Source organism: Zygotorulaspora mrakii, chromosome 4 (assembly GCF_013402915.1).
Source record: "Zygotorulaspora mrakii chromosome 4, complete sequence".
Taxonomy (NCBI): Eukaryota; Fungi; Ascomycota; class Saccharomycetes; order Saccharomycetales; family Saccharomycetaceae; genus Zygotorulaspora; species Zygotorulaspora mrakii.
In genome coordinates, this window is record NC_050722.1 from 676,561 (window position 1) to 694,617 (window position 18,057).

At 39.7% G+C, this 18,057-nt stretch overlaps 9 protein-coding genes and 1 non-coding gene across 10 annotated transcripts; 6 read left to right on the forward strand and 4 right to left on the reverse strand.

The window, feature by feature from the left end:
- Positions 1-89: 89 nt before the first annotated feature.
- On the reverse strand, positions 90-920 carry UTP11 (rRNA-processing protein UTP11; the record flags this gene model as incomplete). Its single annotated transcript, XM_037288468.1, has 1 exon — positions 90-920. The coding sequence occupies one exon, from the start codon at positions 918-920 to the stop codon at positions 90-92; it is 831 nt and encodes a 276-aa protein (XP_037144363.1).
- Positions 921-1,076: 156 nt separating this feature from the next.
- On the forward strand, positions 1,077-2,006 carry MTC2 (Mtc2p; the record flags this gene model as incomplete). Its single annotated transcript, XM_037288469.1, has 1 exon — positions 1,077-2,006. One exon carries the CDS (start codon positions 1,077-1,079, stop codon positions 2,004-2,006), a length of 930 nt encoding a protein of 309 aa, XP_037144364.1.
- A 531-nt stretch (positions 2,007-2,537) lies between these two features.
- On the forward strand, positions 2,538-3,260 carry HG535_0D03450 (uncharacterized protein; the record flags this gene model as incomplete). Its single annotated transcript, XM_037288470.1, has 1 exon — positions 2,538-3,260. One exon carries the CDS (start codon positions 2,538-2,540, stop codon positions 3,258-3,260), a length of 723 nt encoding a protein of 240 aa, XP_037144365.1.
- A 252-nt stretch (positions 3,261-3,512) lies between these two features.
- Positions 3,513-4,157, forward strand: HG535_0D03460 (uncharacterized protein; the record flags this gene model as incomplete). The annotated part of the gene is made up of 1 exon (XM_037288471.1): positions 3,513-4,157. The coding sequence occupies one exon, from the start codon at positions 3,513-3,515 to the stop codon at positions 4,155-4,157; it is 645 nt and encodes a 214-aa protein (XP_037144366.1).
- A 211-nt stretch (positions 4,158-4,368) lies between these two features.
- On the reverse strand, positions 4,369-4,442 carry HG535_0Dtrna9V. The gene has a single exon. It is a non-coding gene; the product is annotated as a tRNA-Val (tRNA).
- A 530-nt stretch (positions 4,443-4,972) lies between these two features.
- On the forward strand, positions 4,973-8,086 carry HG535_0D03470 (uncharacterized protein; the record flags this gene model as incomplete). Its single annotated transcript, XM_037288472.1, has 1 exon — positions 4,973-8,086. The coding sequence occupies one exon, from the start codon at positions 4,973-4,975 to the stop codon at positions 8,084-8,086; it is 3,114 nt and encodes a 1,037-aa protein (XP_037144367.1).
- Positions 8,087-9,910: 1,824 nt separating this feature from the next.
- VPS20 (ESCRT-III subunit protein VPS20) lies at positions 9,911-10,567 on the reverse strand (the record flags this gene model as incomplete). The annotated part of the gene is made up of 1 exon (XM_037288473.1): positions 9,911-10,567. The coding sequence occupies one exon, from the start codon at positions 10,565-10,567 to the stop codon at positions 9,911-9,913; it is 657 nt and encodes a 218-aa protein (XP_037144368.1).
- A 298-nt stretch (positions 10,568-10,865) lies between these two features.
- On the reverse strand, positions 10,866-13,091 carry CTF18 (Ctf18p; the record flags this gene model as incomplete). Its single annotated transcript, XM_037288474.1, has 1 exon — positions 10,866-13,091. One exon carries the CDS (start codon positions 13,089-13,091, stop codon positions 10,866-10,868), a length of 2,226 nt encoding a protein of 741 aa, XP_037144369.1.
- Positions 13,092-13,372: 281 nt separating this feature from the next.
- On the forward strand, positions 13,373-14,439 carry HG535_0D03500 (SEC14 family lipid-binding protein; the record flags this gene model as incomplete). Its single annotated transcript, XM_037288475.1, has 2 exons — positions 13,373-13,381; positions 13,537-14,439. 2 exons carry the CDS (start codon positions 13,373-13,375, stop codon positions 14,437-14,439), a joined length of 912 nt encoding a protein of 303 aa, XP_037144370.1.
- A 427-nt stretch (positions 14,440-14,866) lies between these two features.
- On the forward strand, positions 14,867-17,974 carry BUD2 (GTPase-activating protein BUD2; the record flags this gene model as incomplete). Its single annotated transcript, XM_037288476.1, has 1 exon — positions 14,867-17,974. The coding sequence occupies one exon, from the start codon at positions 14,867-14,869 to the stop codon at positions 17,972-17,974; it is 3,108 nt and encodes a 1,035-aa protein (XP_037144371.1).
- Positions 17,975-18,057: the final 83 nt, after the last annotated feature.

The following is an 18,057-nucleotide window of genomic DNA, read 5'->3' on the forward strand; positions in this document are numbered from 1 at the left end:
GCTATCATGATCGATATTCGAAAAAAAAAAGTATTTGCTAAAATACATAAAATTCACATCAAAAGACATATGTTGCTGTTTTGTTTTCCTTAACGCTTACGCTGTTTCTTCCACTTGAATGAAACGTTTCCATTGGCATCAGTGATTTTTTTCTTGGATCCATTTTTCATCACTTCTCTTTGGAAATCCATTTTTTGCTGTACCCTCTTTAAATCAGCCTCTCTTTCTAGATGCTCTTTGACAAGTTTTAGTTTTTTCAATCTCTTCTTGTCCAGAGATTCTTTTGGCATGATGGCTTTTGGGTTAGGTACAAAACTGTTTTCGGAGCCCAAATTTGAAGTCAACTGTTCCTTGGTTAATCTATTTTGTCTTCTGTTTAACATTTCCACAGTTGTATTGAAGAATTTCTCCGGTGTAAACTCTCCTAACTCCTCCTTCGTGTCGACAAAGACTGTGTGCGAACCACTTGCATCAAACGTCAAATCGTTGGACTTTCTTGTCATCTTATGTAATTCCATTTGTCTCAGTGTTCTAATGTAATTGCTATCCTGGGTTTTAAGCAGCTTTACCTGGTCTGTTGATAGAGATGCGTCTTCATCACTACCATGACGACTTGCATGCAGCAGACCTTGAGCGTCCGTACTTCGGGAATGCATCGCATGAAAGTACTCATCTGGATTCCTTTCTTTGGCCTTAGTCCTTAGAATCTTCAGACTTTTCTCCTTCTTGTGATAATCTTGTGCACGTTTAACGTAGTCCTTGTGTTTCTCAAGGAACCCCAACCTAGAGCGTCCTGCCAACTGGGAACGCTCCTTATGTTGCTTTTTTTGAACATTATGCACTAGTTTAGCCATATTGAAGCGTCTCACAATCGATTTGATCCTCCTAGATATGATTGCTGCGGTGCGATGAGATGCCATTTCATATTTTTCAACTTTTCATTTATTCGAGGACAAAGAAGCAAACACCGTTCATGATGATGATTTGGGTTACAAGGTTGACGAATATCCTTCAAGATACTTACACACACAGCTAATGGTAATGATATTATCTCTTAGTGGACCAAAAGAAGTGCAATGCTGGTTAAGGCCTTACCTGATTTCGGAACCTGTTTAAGCTACTCCATTAGCGCGAGGAGGAATCTTGTCTATATTTATAAGAAGCAAAGCGGGAACAATATTGATACCGAACGACACTCCGAAATTGTGAAGAATACGATCGACCGCAGTTATGAGGGCCGCGGAATCGTATCCCGCATCATGGAGAAATACCCCAGTGAAGAAGACCAAGACCTGCTATCACCTGCTGGCAACTCCGTCTCGAAACTGGAAATCGTAATTATACCTAACATTTGTCAATATAACAAGGAGGAACAAGTCAAACTGGTCAAGATGATCAAAAATTGCAACTCTGGAGGCTCCAGGTCTTCCAGGATATTCATCGGGATGGTTCCATGGGCCATGGCTGACCACGAAAGACATATCATTTCGATGAGAGATTGGCTCAAGCACAGATTTTGGATTGCTTGTTTAGAACCAAACGAAACTGACTCTGTGAATTTAAGAACAGAGCCTAGTTACGATATCCCGTATACAGAGGTCCATTGTAGTCCGGCAGTTCGTCGCTACGTGCTAGATGTAATGGTTCATCTGCGAATGCACCGATTCGTGGATATCACCAAGGGAGGTGGCATCCAAACCATGGCGCTCAATGACGTCATCGTCTTAAGCCAACTCATCAGTAAAACCACCTTCAAAAAAAACTTTATAACCCCGGAACATGTCAAAATCGCATGCATCTGGTACTTTCCCCTGCATATTGACATGCTGAAGGATGCATCCATCGACACAACCGTACAGTACGGCAGCCGACCTGATATGATAGATGATTTCCTGGACAAACTCTATAAACTGAATGACGAAGAAGCTAAAAAAATAGAAAATCCTCTTTTTTTAGAAACACTAGTTGTGCATGACGTGCTGAATAAAATCGTGCCCCCCGTATAGTCAAGGCATATCAACTCAGACCTGTTGCATAGTCTTACCGGTATCTCGCCTCCTTTACAAGCTACCCCAAGCCTATGGGTCTTCTCGAAGATCTTTACACGGTTTCTAACCCACTGATTTCCTTTTTTGGAAATGTGTCAAAATACAGCCGTGTCAAAATACGGCTCAAAACTTACTTTTTTTGCAAAGAGTCCAAAAATAGAACATTTTTGACGTCATAACGTCATTGAAGAGTGGAGATACCAAAAGAAAAGGACACCCGCTATGATGTGAATCTCTACATGCCGAAGGCTAATAGCACATTGTGAATGTCCATGCCAAGCGATTACCGCTGACTTTCCTTTCTTGTTAGTGGTAATTATAGAAGCATTCTGTCTCTGTAATAAAACGGGTCTCCAAGAGCGCGCATACGTATAAATGCTGGTGGTAAGCTCTAGCTTTAGGTCTGAGATCTGAGTCTGGGTCTTGTTCTCTCGTATGGAACTTAAGAAGAAATACAAAATACATTTGACTCTTGTACTTTGGTAAGAAATGCACTTTTCGGCTTCCTTTCAAATAGCTTTACTTTCTTTCGCGAGAGTTATCACAGCAGCGTCGGAGTCTTTTGGCTTTCTGGGCATCCATTCAGGAACCGATCTACAGTTCTCTTCCGTTTACAATGAGAACGGGAATCTCATGATAGGTTCCGGAGAGAACGGCGTCTCTGGCATAGTCACCGATGATGGTTCTGTTAGGTTGGACGGCAATACTTACATCACCGTCGCCTCCGACGGGACGATGAAAGAAGGCACTCAGGCAGAGAGCGCTTTGGGTTTTTCGATTCAAAATGGCGATTTAGCGTACAGGGGATCGGAGGGTTTCTACGCTATTCCGATTGGTAGTGCATATCTCTTCTCGACTGCTCGTGGCAATGGGTCTATCGGTGTACTGATTAAGGCCGTCTCTAACGGACAATCTATACCAGATTTTACGCCAAACGGTCAAAACGGTACATCGAGTTCTGCGACCACGACGATGGCACCTACCTCCTCTGGTGATTCCACAGTCAGCACCTGGCTCCCCAATTACAATTCTACAGCATACTACCCAGACAACAATGCCACGGTGACAACAAGGACTCAGACTTCCATAAATACTGCAACGGAAACATGCACCACATGTCCAACAATTTTACCCACTGAAGGGGGTGCAAATTGCGTTGTTCCTGGTATTGCAGCTGGTGCAGTCGCTGCAGTCGCTGCCTTGCTGTTATAATAGTTAATTATGTGTTTATAGGTTTTGTGATCAGTTTCTCATTTAAATTAATTGTGCTATGGAGTTTGCCAGTATTGTATCGTTGTTATGCACGCAGTCGTTCATTTTTGTGTAGCAAAATCTTTAAAGTGGTTATGGCGGGAAAATATATAAATGCCACAATCTGACACACAATCGCTGCATCGCTCTGTGACTTTTCATGTAATAAGATCTCAATACTAGTCAAGATAACGTTCGACTTTTTGGTGAGCTATGAAATTGTCTATTATAATTCCTGCTAGTATACTTTCAATTGTGGCACTGGTTGAAGCTGACTCAGACCCCTTTGGCATGATTGCCATCAGGTCAGGTTCTGATTTGCAATACGCCAGCGTTTTCGCTCAAAATAGTACACTTTATTTTGGCCATGTTGCAAACTCTTCCTTTTCTGGGATAGTTACAGATTGTGGTCAATTGAAACTCTCTGACGATAGCTATGTCTCTATTGCTAATAGCGGTGAACTGCAAGAAGTAAAAGGGTCTGCGTCGGCAACAGATGGATTTGCTATTCAAGACGGTCACTTAACATTCAAGAGCGGCCAAGAGATATTCTACGCGATTCCCCAAAGCCCCTCAGCTTATCTGGTATCAGCTCAAAATCATGGTAACGAATCACTAGGAGTTATCATTAGAGCTCAAGGTTTTTCTGGCAGCGTTGTGAGCGATTTCTATCCAACCAAAAACTGTTCTGTACCAACGGGCAGTCATACAAACTACTCAAACAACACTTCTCCCAAGCAACCAAGCTCAACAAACCCAGTGGTCAATGTGCAGAACCAGGCTGGCATAGTCGATATTTTCAGCAGCTTTGGTTTAGGCTGCGGTGCTATTGTTGGTATTGTTGCATTGCTCATTTGAGTCTCTATATAAAAATTCAAAAATCTGTGAACAGGCTTGAGTGAAAATACTTTTTTAATTTGCATACCTGCAGCTTGTTAAGAAGGACTATTTGCTTATTTTAATCATAACCTATTTAACTATCATTTAATTATCATTCATTTAATCTGATTTTGTGTCATCCATCAGTCAAAAATGAAAACTAAAAAAATGAAAATAAAACAAAAAATAATGATTTCGCCCAGGATCGAACTGGGGACGTTCTGCGTGTTAAGCAGATGCCATAACCGACTAGACCACGAAACCACTTCAATTGATGTTACCGATTACACATGAAGGATACTTGAGTGACGCAAAACTGACCTTAGCACTAGAGGTGTCTATCGACAAATTGAAAGAATAAGTCAATTGCAGAGCTATTGATACATACTTGGTTAGCAATCGATAATCTGTTGAAATATAAATCTAGATTGTAAGATATATTAAAGAGATGACTTATAAGAATCAGAAAGAGACAATTGGTCTGTAAAACAAAATAAACGAAGTCAGATGAAACCCTAACAGAATGTCAATCGATAATGGAAAGATATCGGATGATAATCTATCACGAGACGTTTACAACTCAGGAGTCTGACTACGAAGGAGTCTATGGCATGGAACATGAAATAACAGTTGTACTGTGGATTCTATGGGACTAGAAATGGTGTGATGACGATGAAAATTCTTCCCTCGTCGTCCTCTCTTATGGTTCAATAGGCGCGAAGTATTAGGTATAAATACTGACGTATTTTCCAGATATTAAAACCCAGTTCAACACAAAGGTACGCAGCTTCCAAATGGACAGAGGATCCGAATATACTAATAAGACAATTCGTAACTTCTTCAAGGAGTACGGAATAATCCCGTGCTACACTTCCGTAGGTGACTCAAAAGCAAACGGAGTAGCTGAACGCCTTAATTATACACTGCTCGATGATTGCCGGACACTGCTTCGCAGTAGCAATCTACCATTACATCTTTGGTTCTATGCAGTGCAGTTCTCGACGCTAATGAGGAACTCATTAATAACGTCCAGTGTTGGCACTTCCTCCAGGGCCAAAGCAGGCCTGACAGGACTAGATGTCAGCACTATTTTACCATTTGGACAACGTGTCATGGTAAATATTCCGCCAAAGAACAAACTTAGACCACGGGGTATAGTGGGATTCGCACTCACACCATCCGCGGAATCCCATGGCTATCTAATATACATCCCATCGAAACATACCGTCACTGACACTACGAACTACCTGATAATTCGGGGTGATCCTCACGACAGAACAGATGACGCCGACGCAGTCATTGCTCCCCTACTTGATCAACTCGAAGCCAGACAGGACGGTGAATTCGATAATAATATGTCCACCCATTCGGGTGGTATGGAAATGGATGTGTCAATCCATTCGGGTGGTACCATTCATCAAAGGCCTGTATCACCAACCCCAACAGCCGATAACCTATCTACCTCGTCGGGTGGTAATGACCCCATCCAAACTGGAACCACAGATACAACTGAAGTCATACCAGAGTATATCCCCGAGGGCAACAATGATGTTCTAGGACCAGACATCCATGATGATCCACCGGAACATACCAATGATGATCCTCCTGAACATACCAGTGACGAGATCGCTGATAATATCGAGGAACATGGTTCAAACATGATCAATGAAGATCCCCGAATCAATCTTCAAAGCGCAAACCATGCTGTCACCTATGATAATACAGAAGGTGACGATCAGCCCACGCAGAATGAACCAACGTCAAACCCCATAAATGATCCAGCAAACGATCACCCATCGTCCGCCATCATTGACAGCACTAAGACACCGGATCCAATTCCCGATACCGTCTCAAGAAGAACCATCAATAATGATATTGACCCAAGCAGTGCAATTGCATCCACAGTCGGAATACAGGCATCTGCTTACGATGATGTTGCTCCTATTACGGAAGATGAGCGCACCACATCATCGACCTCCACAGCAGAACTCGATCCACTTCCCAGCGAGGAAGACTCCCCCGTACCAGAGAGTACTACTGTAGCAACTCCCGATAGCGAAACACCTGAGTCTATCTCCAATGTGGGTGGTAACGATCAGTCTCCAGAAGTTAATGCTAAAAGTTTAGAAGAAAGAAAGAATAGAATTTTTCAGTACCGTAATGGCGACATCCCGAGGGTAAAGCCACCAAGTACAAAAAGAAAAAGTAATTTAGCTCTAGGTGAAATTGAAGATAGGACTCAACGCAAGAGACCAAAGCGTCATATACTTTATGTCAACGCAGTACACTCGAATCCAACTCCTCATGTTAAACCCTCCTTAAGTTACTATGAGGCAATTGTCAATAATGATGATAAAAATGATGCAAAAGGATACAACGAAGCCTACATGAAGGAATATGACCAATTGATCAAAATGAAGACCTGGGATCCTAACAAACCTATGAATGAAAAGACGATCCCTAGACAACAAATAATAAACTCCATGTTTATTTTCAACACTAAGAGAGATGGAAGGAAGAAATGCAGATTCGTTGCAAGAGGTGACCAGCAGAAGGCTGGAACTTACAAAGAAGACCTCAAAGCAAACACGGTACATCATTACGCCCTGATGACCAGTCTCAACATAGCACTAGACAAGAAAATGTTTATCACCCAATTAGACATATCCTCAGCGTACCTATACGCTGAATTGGAAGAAGATCTGTACATCAGAGCACCTCCACACATGAAGCTCAAAGGAAAAGCATTCAAGTTGAACAAGTCACTATATGGACTTAAGCAGAGCGGAGCGAACTGGTACAAGATGATTGGCAGTTACTTAACCAACTCTTGCAACATGACAGAATTAACCGGTTGGCCATGCGTGTTCAAAGATGAAAATGAATGTTTTGTATGCCTCTTTGTAGACGACATGATCGTCCTGTCTAAAGATATCAAGGCAGCAAACAAACTGGTCAAAACTCTAAAGAAAAAGTTCGAGACCAAAGTGATCCATGATGGGAAATTAGACGAAAACAACATGGCCACATACGATATTCTAGGACTGGAAATAGAATATACGTTCGGAAAGAAAATGACAATAGGAATGGAAAACTCCTTAACCGAAAAGCTTCCACATTTAGGTTTTGATATCGAAAAGGATAACAAGAAGTTTCTTGTGCCAGGCACACCAGGTGAACATATCCACAAAGATAATCTGGTCGTTGAAGAAGACGACTACAAAGAAAAGGTTAAGCAAATGCAGAAGGCTATAGGATTGCTATCATATGTGGGATACAAATATAGATTCGATATTCTATATTATGTGAACATCTTAGCTCAGCATACACTATACCCCTCAGAGCAAGTGGAGAAACTCACCAAACAGCTGTTGAACTTCGTGTGGCAGTCAAAACACAAAAAGCTGATTTGGCATGCCAACAAGCATACCAAGACAAATAGGATTACCGCTATCACTGACGCATCGTTTGCGAATGAAGAAGGATTCCGATCACAATTGGGCCATTACTACTGCCTAAATGGAAAAGTCATCGGTGGGAGATCTTCTAGCGAAAAACTGCGTGTCATATCATCTACCGAAGCAGAAATATATGCGGTAAGCGAGTCAGTCCCAATGTTACAAGGATTAGCATGCCTAGTAAAACAAATTGATCCATCATCATCACTTAGATCGAAGATACTAACTGACTCAAAACCTACTATATCAATAGTAGAGGACCAAAGTGAAGTTTCAAGAGCGTTCAGAAATCGTTTCTTCGGGACACGAGCTTTCAGGTTAAGAGATGAAGCTAGACGCAACGATCTGAAGTTCGAATACATAAAGACAGAAGATAACTATGCGGACATATTGACCAAACCTACATCAATAGCCATATTCAAGAAGCTTACTCATTCATGGGTGAAATAGCATTATTGAACCATGGGTGGTATGTTGAAATATAAATCTAGATTGTAAGATATATTAAAGAGATGACTTATAAGAATTAGAAAGAGACAATTGGTCTGTAAAACAAAATAAACGAAGTCAGATGAAACCCTAACAGAATGTCAATCGATAATGGAAAGATATCGGATGATAATCTATCACGAGACGTTTACAACTCAGGAGTCTGACTACAGAGGAGTCTATGGCATGGAACATGAAATAACAGTTGTACTGTGGATTCTATGGGACTAGAAATGGTGTGATGACGATGAAAATTCTTCCCTCGTCGTCCTCTCTTATGGTTCAATAGGCGCGAAGTATTAGGTATAAATACTGACGTATTTTCCAGATATTAATCCAAGTTCAATCAGTTTTATCTCAATTCATGATATAGAAAACCAAGGAATTATATATCTCTATAATTGAATATCATAGCATTATCATCAATGTCAAACCAAGTTACTATCGACAACGCCGAAGAAAACATTCTTTCTAAATATAATCATATTGTGATATTCAGTTACAGAGGTACCCAAGGCCTTGATTTCCTAAATTGGAATGAAATAAAGGTGAATAAAAAGAGATTGAGTAGCTGGAAATATGTTAGTATAATAACCTGAGCCTGACGAATTAAACACATTGTGCCACAAACAGGAAGGCGAATTTTTACTCTCATCAGCTCTTAATTTAAAGTATCATCACACCCTTATATCAAAGCCATAAAATCCACTGGACTTAGACTCCGAAATTGTAAGCTTCTCACGATAGATTGTCAGTTGAAACTATCGGAATGTATTGATACTGTTGAAATATAAACTGACAATAGAGCTACTGATTGATATTATGATATAACAAGTGAAACTAAGAAGAAAGCCTTAGTGAGTCAAAAATGAAACTTTCACAGTGACATTGCAAAAGAAATGAAGTCATATGATGCCCTAAGAGAATATCAATCTTTTTTAGAGAATCGTTGCCTGATGTTCCATCGGGAGACGCTTAAAATTCAGGATCTTACTACGGAGGAATCTATTGCGTGAAATAAGAAATAACGAGCTGTGTCATAGATTCTGGGAGACTAGAAACATATCGTCATGACAACACGACCTATGAACTGCTAAGGGTGAAATTATATTACTCATTATACTGGTTACGGTGCAATAGGTGCAGAATGTCAGGTATAAATACTGATGTCTTTTCCCGATATCCTATCTCATTTCATTTGGTTTTCAACTCATTCTATGATATAGGAAATCAAGGTGTTATATGTCTCTATAAGTCGGAATCGCTATACTATCACCAATCGCTGAGCATGCTAATATCGCTTACTTCGAAGTTAACGTACTCTATCAACGGATATCTTATTAGAACTTCATGGGACCTGATTTCTCTTGCTATGTCCCAGGGAAAAATTCCATCTCGACAAAACTAACTCTGTTACGGCTGATAATACCAATACCATAAGGAGTGCATTTTTTTAGATATGATATATTTAGAGTCTGTGAGCTTCATTATCTTTTCCTGAAGAAAAATATGCCGTAGTTGCAGTTTTTTTCCAATCGATTGACATTGATAATTTGAAACTATATTGTGAGACTTACCCCGGCTTTTAAAATGCAATCGCTTCGCCACTCATAAAAATTTGGCATACTCTTCTAAATCCACCGACAATAAATGGAGACCTGAATTCATGTTTTTGATAACTCAACTCGTTGTCATTTAAAAGAAATGAATAGCGTTCCTTTACCTTCTTTCTTTGAGCAACTACAGGAGATGATGAAAGCCTTAGCAGTATAAGCCTGTATCAGGTTAGGCAAGTAAAGGCGGTTCTTCGGTCTGCGGTGCTTTAATATTTTCCTCTGCGTTCAGTGATGGCCCCTGTATTTTATTCGATTCTTCATTTTGCTGCAAAGGCGGTAGGTTATCAGTCGATGGTAAATGAAGAGATGTTTTAGGATTGACCTCGCTATCCAATTGTTCCAACTCTTTATCAAGTTCGTCTTCAAAGTCATCGACACCTACAATGCTGTGTGATAAGACATTATCAATTTCATTTTGATACGATATTTGTTCGTGCACGCCATCCACTAGTTCATCGACATTCTTGAATTCTTGATTCAATTTGCTTAGTATGTCTTTACCTCTTTCTAAACCTTTTATGAACTGCACCTCAACTAATTTGAATTCCAAAGTTGACACTAAATTCTCTAAATTTATCAGCTGTTCAGAAGCTTGTTGTAATAGATGGTCTTGATAGTGTATCCTTTTCAACAGAAATCGAACCTTTCTATCATTTTTATAGCCCTTTGGATTATCCTTTATCATATGTTTAAGCCTTTCACGTTCTGTTCCAATCAATTGGTCAGTTTTCCTTGTGAATTTATGTATTTCATCCTTGGATCTTTTCAACTGCAAAATTGCGCGATCATTCTCTGTTATCTGGACTTTACTACCTTTCTGACCCATAATTTCACCGTTTGAACGTGTCTAGACTTGTTCTTTGACCTACAAACCATACGTATATTCAGTTTGTTCATTAAACATCTTTTACAAGACTTTCCTTTTCTTTGATTGTAGAAAGATACTTCGGATGTGGGCTGTATCTAGATTATGGAAAGCTAAAAAAAAAGAGAAAAAGTTTAATTTCATTATTTTTCAGCATAATGGGTTGATCACATCAGTAAATGTTGGCATACAATCATCTATAAAATACTATTTACCATTAGGGGTTCACTTATTTTGATAAGCCGCACCGCTACATAGTTTATGACCAAAGATCCTTCCAAGACACATTCTTCCTGACCGCGTCTGAAAATCCTTCTTTGTATTTGACCCAAATCCTCACGCCATCTTTCTTTTCCCTTTTATTGAGTTTATCATTGACTGCCGCTTTGGAGTCAGGCTGCCTCTTGTCGCCCAACCCATACTGAATTTTGAAGAAATCCACCGAATTAGCACCGGACTTCGCTTTTTTGCTTCTAATTTCAAGGTTTTTGTCCTTTTCTCTTGTTACTTGATCTCTGTGTCTTTTTCTAGCCTTGCTTTCCTCTGACTTTGCTAGTAGAACATTGTAGATCGGTGGTCTTTTAGTGAGGGTTTCCTTCTGGCGTTTTTCATCGAGTAAGACAATGTTCTCTATAGGCGGTTCGATTCCCAGTAAATTTCTCGTTTCTAGACCTTCGTGATATTTAGGTTGTAATGTCAGTTGAAACTCCCTCAAAACACCCACCATCAGATCATATATTGATTGTCTCAGCTTCAAATCTCGGCATTTGTTGACATCTGAAGAAAGCATATAGTCAACAAAAGGTAATATGTGGGATATCAAGGATTGCTGACTGATAAAAGGTGCTCTAGATGGCATATTCACAGTAATTCTATGTTGTAGCAGTCTACAGACGTCCAAATTACTTTTCTGCTTCTCTTTAAACTCAAAATCCGAGTTTTTTATTCTCATATCTTCCCTGTTTGCTATATCTGAGAAATAATTATAAAACGCCAGTGGAGTAATAGAACAGTACCTTAATAACTCGCCGTTATGGTCAAATAATGATTTAAACATAAGATCATGGAAAATTAGCCAATCAGAAAGAGCTGCAGGCTTCATCAGGCCATTATCGGAATACTTTTCAAGAAGGTACAGAGAATGACATCCGTGTACAAGCCTCTCATAGTTTCCATTCAATTCAACCTGTCGTGTCAGTTCTTTTATTTCAGACTTGGGATCCGCTCGAGGATCTTTTCGAAACAAAGCATTGCATATTCGAAACCAAGACGTGGAAAAATCCTTCGAGCTTGACTCCAACTTATTTGCAACCCCGACCTGCACTTCAGAATTAAACTCCTGATTAGATGATAAGAACTGTAAGTTGTTAATGCAACTTCGGACATCACCTTGAGAAAGATCCATTAATTCCTTGAGTGTCTTTGGTGCAATTTCCAAATTTTCTATCTGGCAAATTCTCTCTAACCGCTCTTGCAACGAGCTATCGGACGGTCTTTTGAACGAGATTATTTCGCAATGAGGCTTCAATTTTTCTAATGCAGGTGCGTACAAGTTATTGCAAATCGCTATTATTGGTCTAAGTAGCATTTTAGAGCTTTTTTTCTTCTTTTTTGATTTAACCTTCAATTGTGACCCCAATATCAGCTTTTGTGTGGCCTTAGCATCATTACTTACAATGTCTATCAACACTTTTATAAAACCGCTCTCCACACTCCCATCTATTTCATCCGCAACGAGGCACACTGCACTTTCATTGAAGGTGTGATTGAAAAGTGTATTATGCGTTTTGTCTCTAACCACGGTACCTGCCCTTTCATCGCTCGCATTGATCTCAACCACTGAGAATCCAGCCTGCTTAGCAACAACATGCGTTACAGATGTTTTACCCACGCCGGGAGGGCCGTGTATCAATAAGATCCTTTTCTGCGGTCTCTGTAAAGGATCTAACAACTCCTCGTCTTCTGAATTGTCTTCTGTATTCTCTTGCGGTTTCTTCTGAGGACCCCTAGGTAGGGCTTCGTTGAATACACACGGCGACCATTGTCTCAGCCATCGCAGAATTCTTCGGTTGGTCTTATCGTTTCCTACAAGATCAAGAAAGTTTCTAGGGCGCCACTTCTCAACCAGCAATTCACTTCTATGGCGCTTCGAGTGAGTTTGATAACGAGAACTTAAGCCCCCTTTGGCCTCATTTTTCGCTTCAATCCTGTCCAATAATGCATTGATATTGATCCCGTAGGTCTCGTCATTTCTCCAGGCGCTTTTGGCGTACCCGAGACGCGTTGCATCCAGCCCCTCAGCTACTGACACCTTCTTCTTTCTTAATTTTACAACTTTACCACAGCTGCTTGTAAACTCTGTGGCCCTCTGCTCGCAATGGTCATTTTCTCTATCATCGTGGATTGCTCGATGCTCTATAACGTCTCCAGTGTCAAAAAGAGTACTACCTCCGGTCAATCCAGCGAAATTAAATAGATCACTCATCAATTGATAAACCGATAGAGCCACAGAGTGATTAAACAATCTTTCATGATATCCTTACGTTAAACAGTAATATTCTAAGGAAGACCTTTCGCGTATACTTATTATACTACAACACGTCAGAAATGACGCCAGCTATTTTTGCCATCGGAAAATCAACAAAGAATCAAGACGAAACAGAAACATATAGGAAGAGGCCTTTGAAGCTTACCTTTTTTTAATGCATATCAGACTTTTTGCAGTGCTATTTTAGCGTCCAAGACTATTATTATTCCAATCAAAGAATGGTTACCGTATGAGTTAATATTCTTGCGTTCTTTTCCAGTGAAGGGCTTGTGGTGTTCTTCGAAGAACGCTCTCACAAGAACTTCAAAAAACGTGGAACGAGCTTATGGTATCTATGAAGCATTATACTAACATTGATCGGTTTTAATCTCTTTATATCCAGCAAGAAGAAAGGAAGCTTTTAGAGTCATACCCTCAGGTTTGCGCACCGGGTTCCTGTTCAGGATGCCCAGGTAACACTGATGAGGCCCAAGAGAATGCACTTTCACAACTCAGAGAGGAGTTGACGTCAGAGGGTTACGAAGAGCGTCTTGATGACTCTACGCTTTTGCGTTTCCTGAGAGCGAGAAAGTTTGACGTTGCTTTGGCTAAAGAAATGTTTACGGCGTGCGAGAAATGGAGAAAAGAATATGATACTGATACTATTTTGACAGACTTCAAATATGAGGAAAAGCCATTAGTCGCTAAATTCTATCCACAATACTATCACAAGACAGATATCGAGGGACGTCCAGTCTACATCGAAGAGTTGGGCTCTGTGAACCTAACAGAAATGTACAAGATTACGACGCAAGAGCGTATGTTGAAAAATCTGGTTTGGGAATACGAATCATTTGTTAAATATAGATTGCCTGCATGCTCCAGATATTGTGGGAATCTTGTCGAGACTTCGTGTACGATTATGGATTTGAAAGGTATTTCTATTTCGAGCGCATATCAAGTCCTATCCTACGTGAGAGAGGCATCCTACATTGGACAAAACTATTATCCGGAGCGCATGGGTAAGTTCTATTTGATCAATGCACCATTTGGATTTTCCACTGCTTTTAGATTGTTCAAGCCGTTCTTGGACCCCGTCACAGTTTCAAAGATTTTCATTCACGGTTCATCTTATAAAAAGGATCTATTGAAACAAATTCCGGAAGAAAATTTGCCTGCAAAATTCGGTGGTAAATCAGAAGTTAGCGAAGCGGACGGTGGTCTGTACCTATCCGATATTGGTCCATGGAGAGATCCAAAATTCATAGGTCCTGAGGGAGAAGCTCCACAGGTTTATCATGTATAAAAAGGAGGGCTCTTCGTATCTTCAAGATTTCTGATAGATGTCCTTCTTGAGTTTACTGCTATTTCATATATAATCTTATCCTTTCCTGCTCCGTTGAACTGGAACTTCATTCACATCTATCTTCGAATTTGTTTTGCCAATCATTGAGCAGCAATGGAGGTTATAGTATCGTCTACTTCGCCAGCTGATGAACAATCACATTTTATTTCATTTTTATACGGTTTATGATATTATCAATCTTCGGTCGCTTCGCGCTTCGTTCTAAGCGCTGTCTCACAATTAGAGACTCTCGATAGTACATCTTATTGCTTTGTTTAAGAATCTTATGCACCATTCAATTGAAAAAAAAGAGGTCGAATTCATGATCGCTATCTCAGTTGTGCTATTTCCCATATATATCACCATTTAGCTGGCCTTGGTTTGAATCATGGGTAATGCGGACCTTTTGCACAAAGCGACAGAGCGATCTTTCTCTTCGAATACAATGGAGCTGAGGACAATTTTATCGGGAGTTCAGACATACAACGGGACATTCAAGGGTCAAGTTCAGTGGTGTGAAAGTTTGGTTGAAGGGCATTGGAGATTGCAACACTTGGAGATTACCGAACATGGATCACTGAGATATCGTTTAGATTCAGCGACACTTACATCATCCTGCATTGAAGATGATACTTTTATATTTGAGAATGTTAGGACGAAAGCTATTATTGAACATTTGCAGAGCTGTGTACTTCAATTGATCGAAGGTAATGAAGACTCACTACCAACAATCAAGGTGGAGTTAAAAGCGCAACAGGCGCAGTACCTTCGTGTTGAAGATCCAAGCACTTTTGAATCGCTATTTTTTTCGTTGTTATGGTGGAGTGCACTAAAGCCTGAAGGTGTTTTCAGCAAAACTTTACTGAAAGCTCCATCTGCACCTGAGGAAAGGAATCCTACTAAACTTTTGGTTTCCCAGCTTTTTGTATATGGACCTTTACCACAGTCAAAAAACATTGGGGTTTTGCAATTGAGTAGGCCCAGTTTCTTTTCCGAGACTGATGCAGAAGAAGGATGGTTTCCAGCCATGGGAGTTTTGAAGTCTAACGGTATTCTTGACCTGCACCTGCAAAGTGATGGTTCTTTAATATATTCATTTGATATTACCATTTTAACAAGGTCTGAGATCAGATTGGTTGATTCCTCATTGAATTGTGACAATTTTTTATTTATGGGGGTCCTTCCCAAATTGAGGGAACAACTCAATCTCTCGAGTGCCTGTAGGTTTATTCTTAACGGGCGTACACAGAGGAGGAGTAGCGGAGTTGTATTCAAATTTCCTCTGACGATAGATGTAGAGGATTGGATAGTTGCACTAAAATCTTTTGCTCTCGCAGAGAGCATTTCACTTATAGGCAGTCATGACTCTAACAGACTTCGTGTTTCAAATCGTTTCAAAGTATCGATTATTGAAGGTTCTTTTACGAGATCCGATCTAATGCCCCACAGCCCAACCTTGTATGTCGAATGTCTTTTGTGGGACCGTATTTGGGCAAGGACTCCGATAGTTTCCGGCAGTTTCACCCCTTTTTGGAGAGAAGAGTTTATGTTCCATGAATCTACTAGAATTGATAAGTTGAGAATTGAAATTAAGGAAAAGGGAAGTCAAAAGAATAGAACTGATAAAACAATTGGGGTCATTGAATTATCCCAAGAATCAATATGTGACGGTAGCTTAAGCAAGGAAACCAGGTTACCTGTTTTGAGTCCGCAAGATAAAAAGATAAAAATAGGAACGCTGTGCATCAAGATAACATCAAGTCTAAATTTTGTGCTTCCATCTGTAAATTTCACCACGTTTGAGAGAATTTTATCTGAGGACTGTCATAGAAGTCTTGCAAACTACGTGAATGATTCTTCATTTGCATATGATTTCAAATTTGAAGATTTTGCGATGGTGCTGCTAGACATATTTCAGGCAATTGGTAAGGAAAACGCGTGGCTTTCAGCTCTGATTGATAGAGAATTGGTTGATGTTGATGGCTCCATTACAAGAAATACAATAAATAACAAAACGTCTTCGCATATTTACAGCACGCTATTTAGAGGGAACTCGGCACTAACAAAATCAATGGAAAAGTATTTTTACCGCATTGGCAAGGAATATTTGGATAATTCTATAGGAAGCATATTGAGGCAGATTGTTTATGACAGGATATCGTGTGAAGTTGATCCAAGCAGAATAGACGAACCAGATCCAGAACGGAAAAGAAAAATATTGGAGAAGAATCGGGAAACCCTCCTAAATTTGGTTGAGAGCATTTGGGTTACAATATACAAAACAAGTAATGATCTTCCAATGTCGATAAAAACACAAATGAAGACTTTCCGTACAAAAGTTGAGTTAATTTGCATGGGTGAAAATTCGAACACTATCGTCCATTGCGTTTCCAGTTTATTATTTTTACGATTCTTTTGTCCAGTCATTTTGAATCCCAAACTTTTTGATTTCGTTAGAAGTCATTTGGATGATACCCCCAGAAGAACACTTACGCTAGTGAGCAAAGTACTTCTCAACCTATCAATTGTCACATACTTTGGTAAAAAGGAGCCCTATATGGTAGAGTTGAATGATTTCATTGGAGCCCATAAAGAAGAGGTTCTAGATTATGTTGATAAAGTGACTCAGAAAAAATTGGATTTTTCACCAAAAACTTTGAAATTAAGTAGCAGTTTGTCCAGACCTAAATTGACAATGAATGAGGATTGTCTGATTGATTTGCCCAGCAATCCTTACCTCATTGATAGGTATTTACGTGAAACAGAGCTGTTTACTGCATTGGCAACAGTTGCAACTGAAAGGGATGGTGATCCTAAAATATTGCAAAGTGTTAGTATAGAGCAAATAACAAAAAATGTTGCTCATCTGGAAGTATCATCGGAACATAAAGTACTAGATATAGGAGAATTAGAATTTGAAAAGATAACCAACAATAACACTGAAGTATTCGGCTCTGATTTAATGAAATACCTGGAGAAGGAAAATAGTTCAAGTCCTGTACCGAACGAATATCTTCAGCAAAGTTTTAAAGATGATTCCGCTAGGATGAAAGTGCTTGAACAAGAATCGATATTGCTCATAAATCGAAGTGAGCATCTGAAACAAGTGTTCTCTGATTATGAAATACCCGCACAAGAAATAAAGGAAAGGGTAAATCATACTCAATACCTAATTAAAAACTCATATTACAATAAAGATTTGAAGGTTTTTGTCGATGGAAACGCTAAATTTGATAAAAACGAAGCACATAAGAGGCTATTTGACCTCACCACTGGGAGATGCCCTTTATTAGAAAGTCTCATTCCGGATCCAAGGATTGAGTATGCGGAAGGATCTAGCGCATCGTCTTCTTGGAATTCTCCATCAGTCAAGACAAGAGGCTTCTCGAGACTTAAATCTACAAAGATACAAAGAAAGCTAACAAAAAGTTCTGAAGACACAAAAAGGCAAGAAAGCACCAGTGTGATAAAAAGATGGTTCAAAAGAGGAACGTAAGTTCAGAAGGACTTACAATAAGAATAATAGAGCGAACGGGAGCATAAAAATAAAATGTGTTTCCAAATTCTGTAGTATATTTT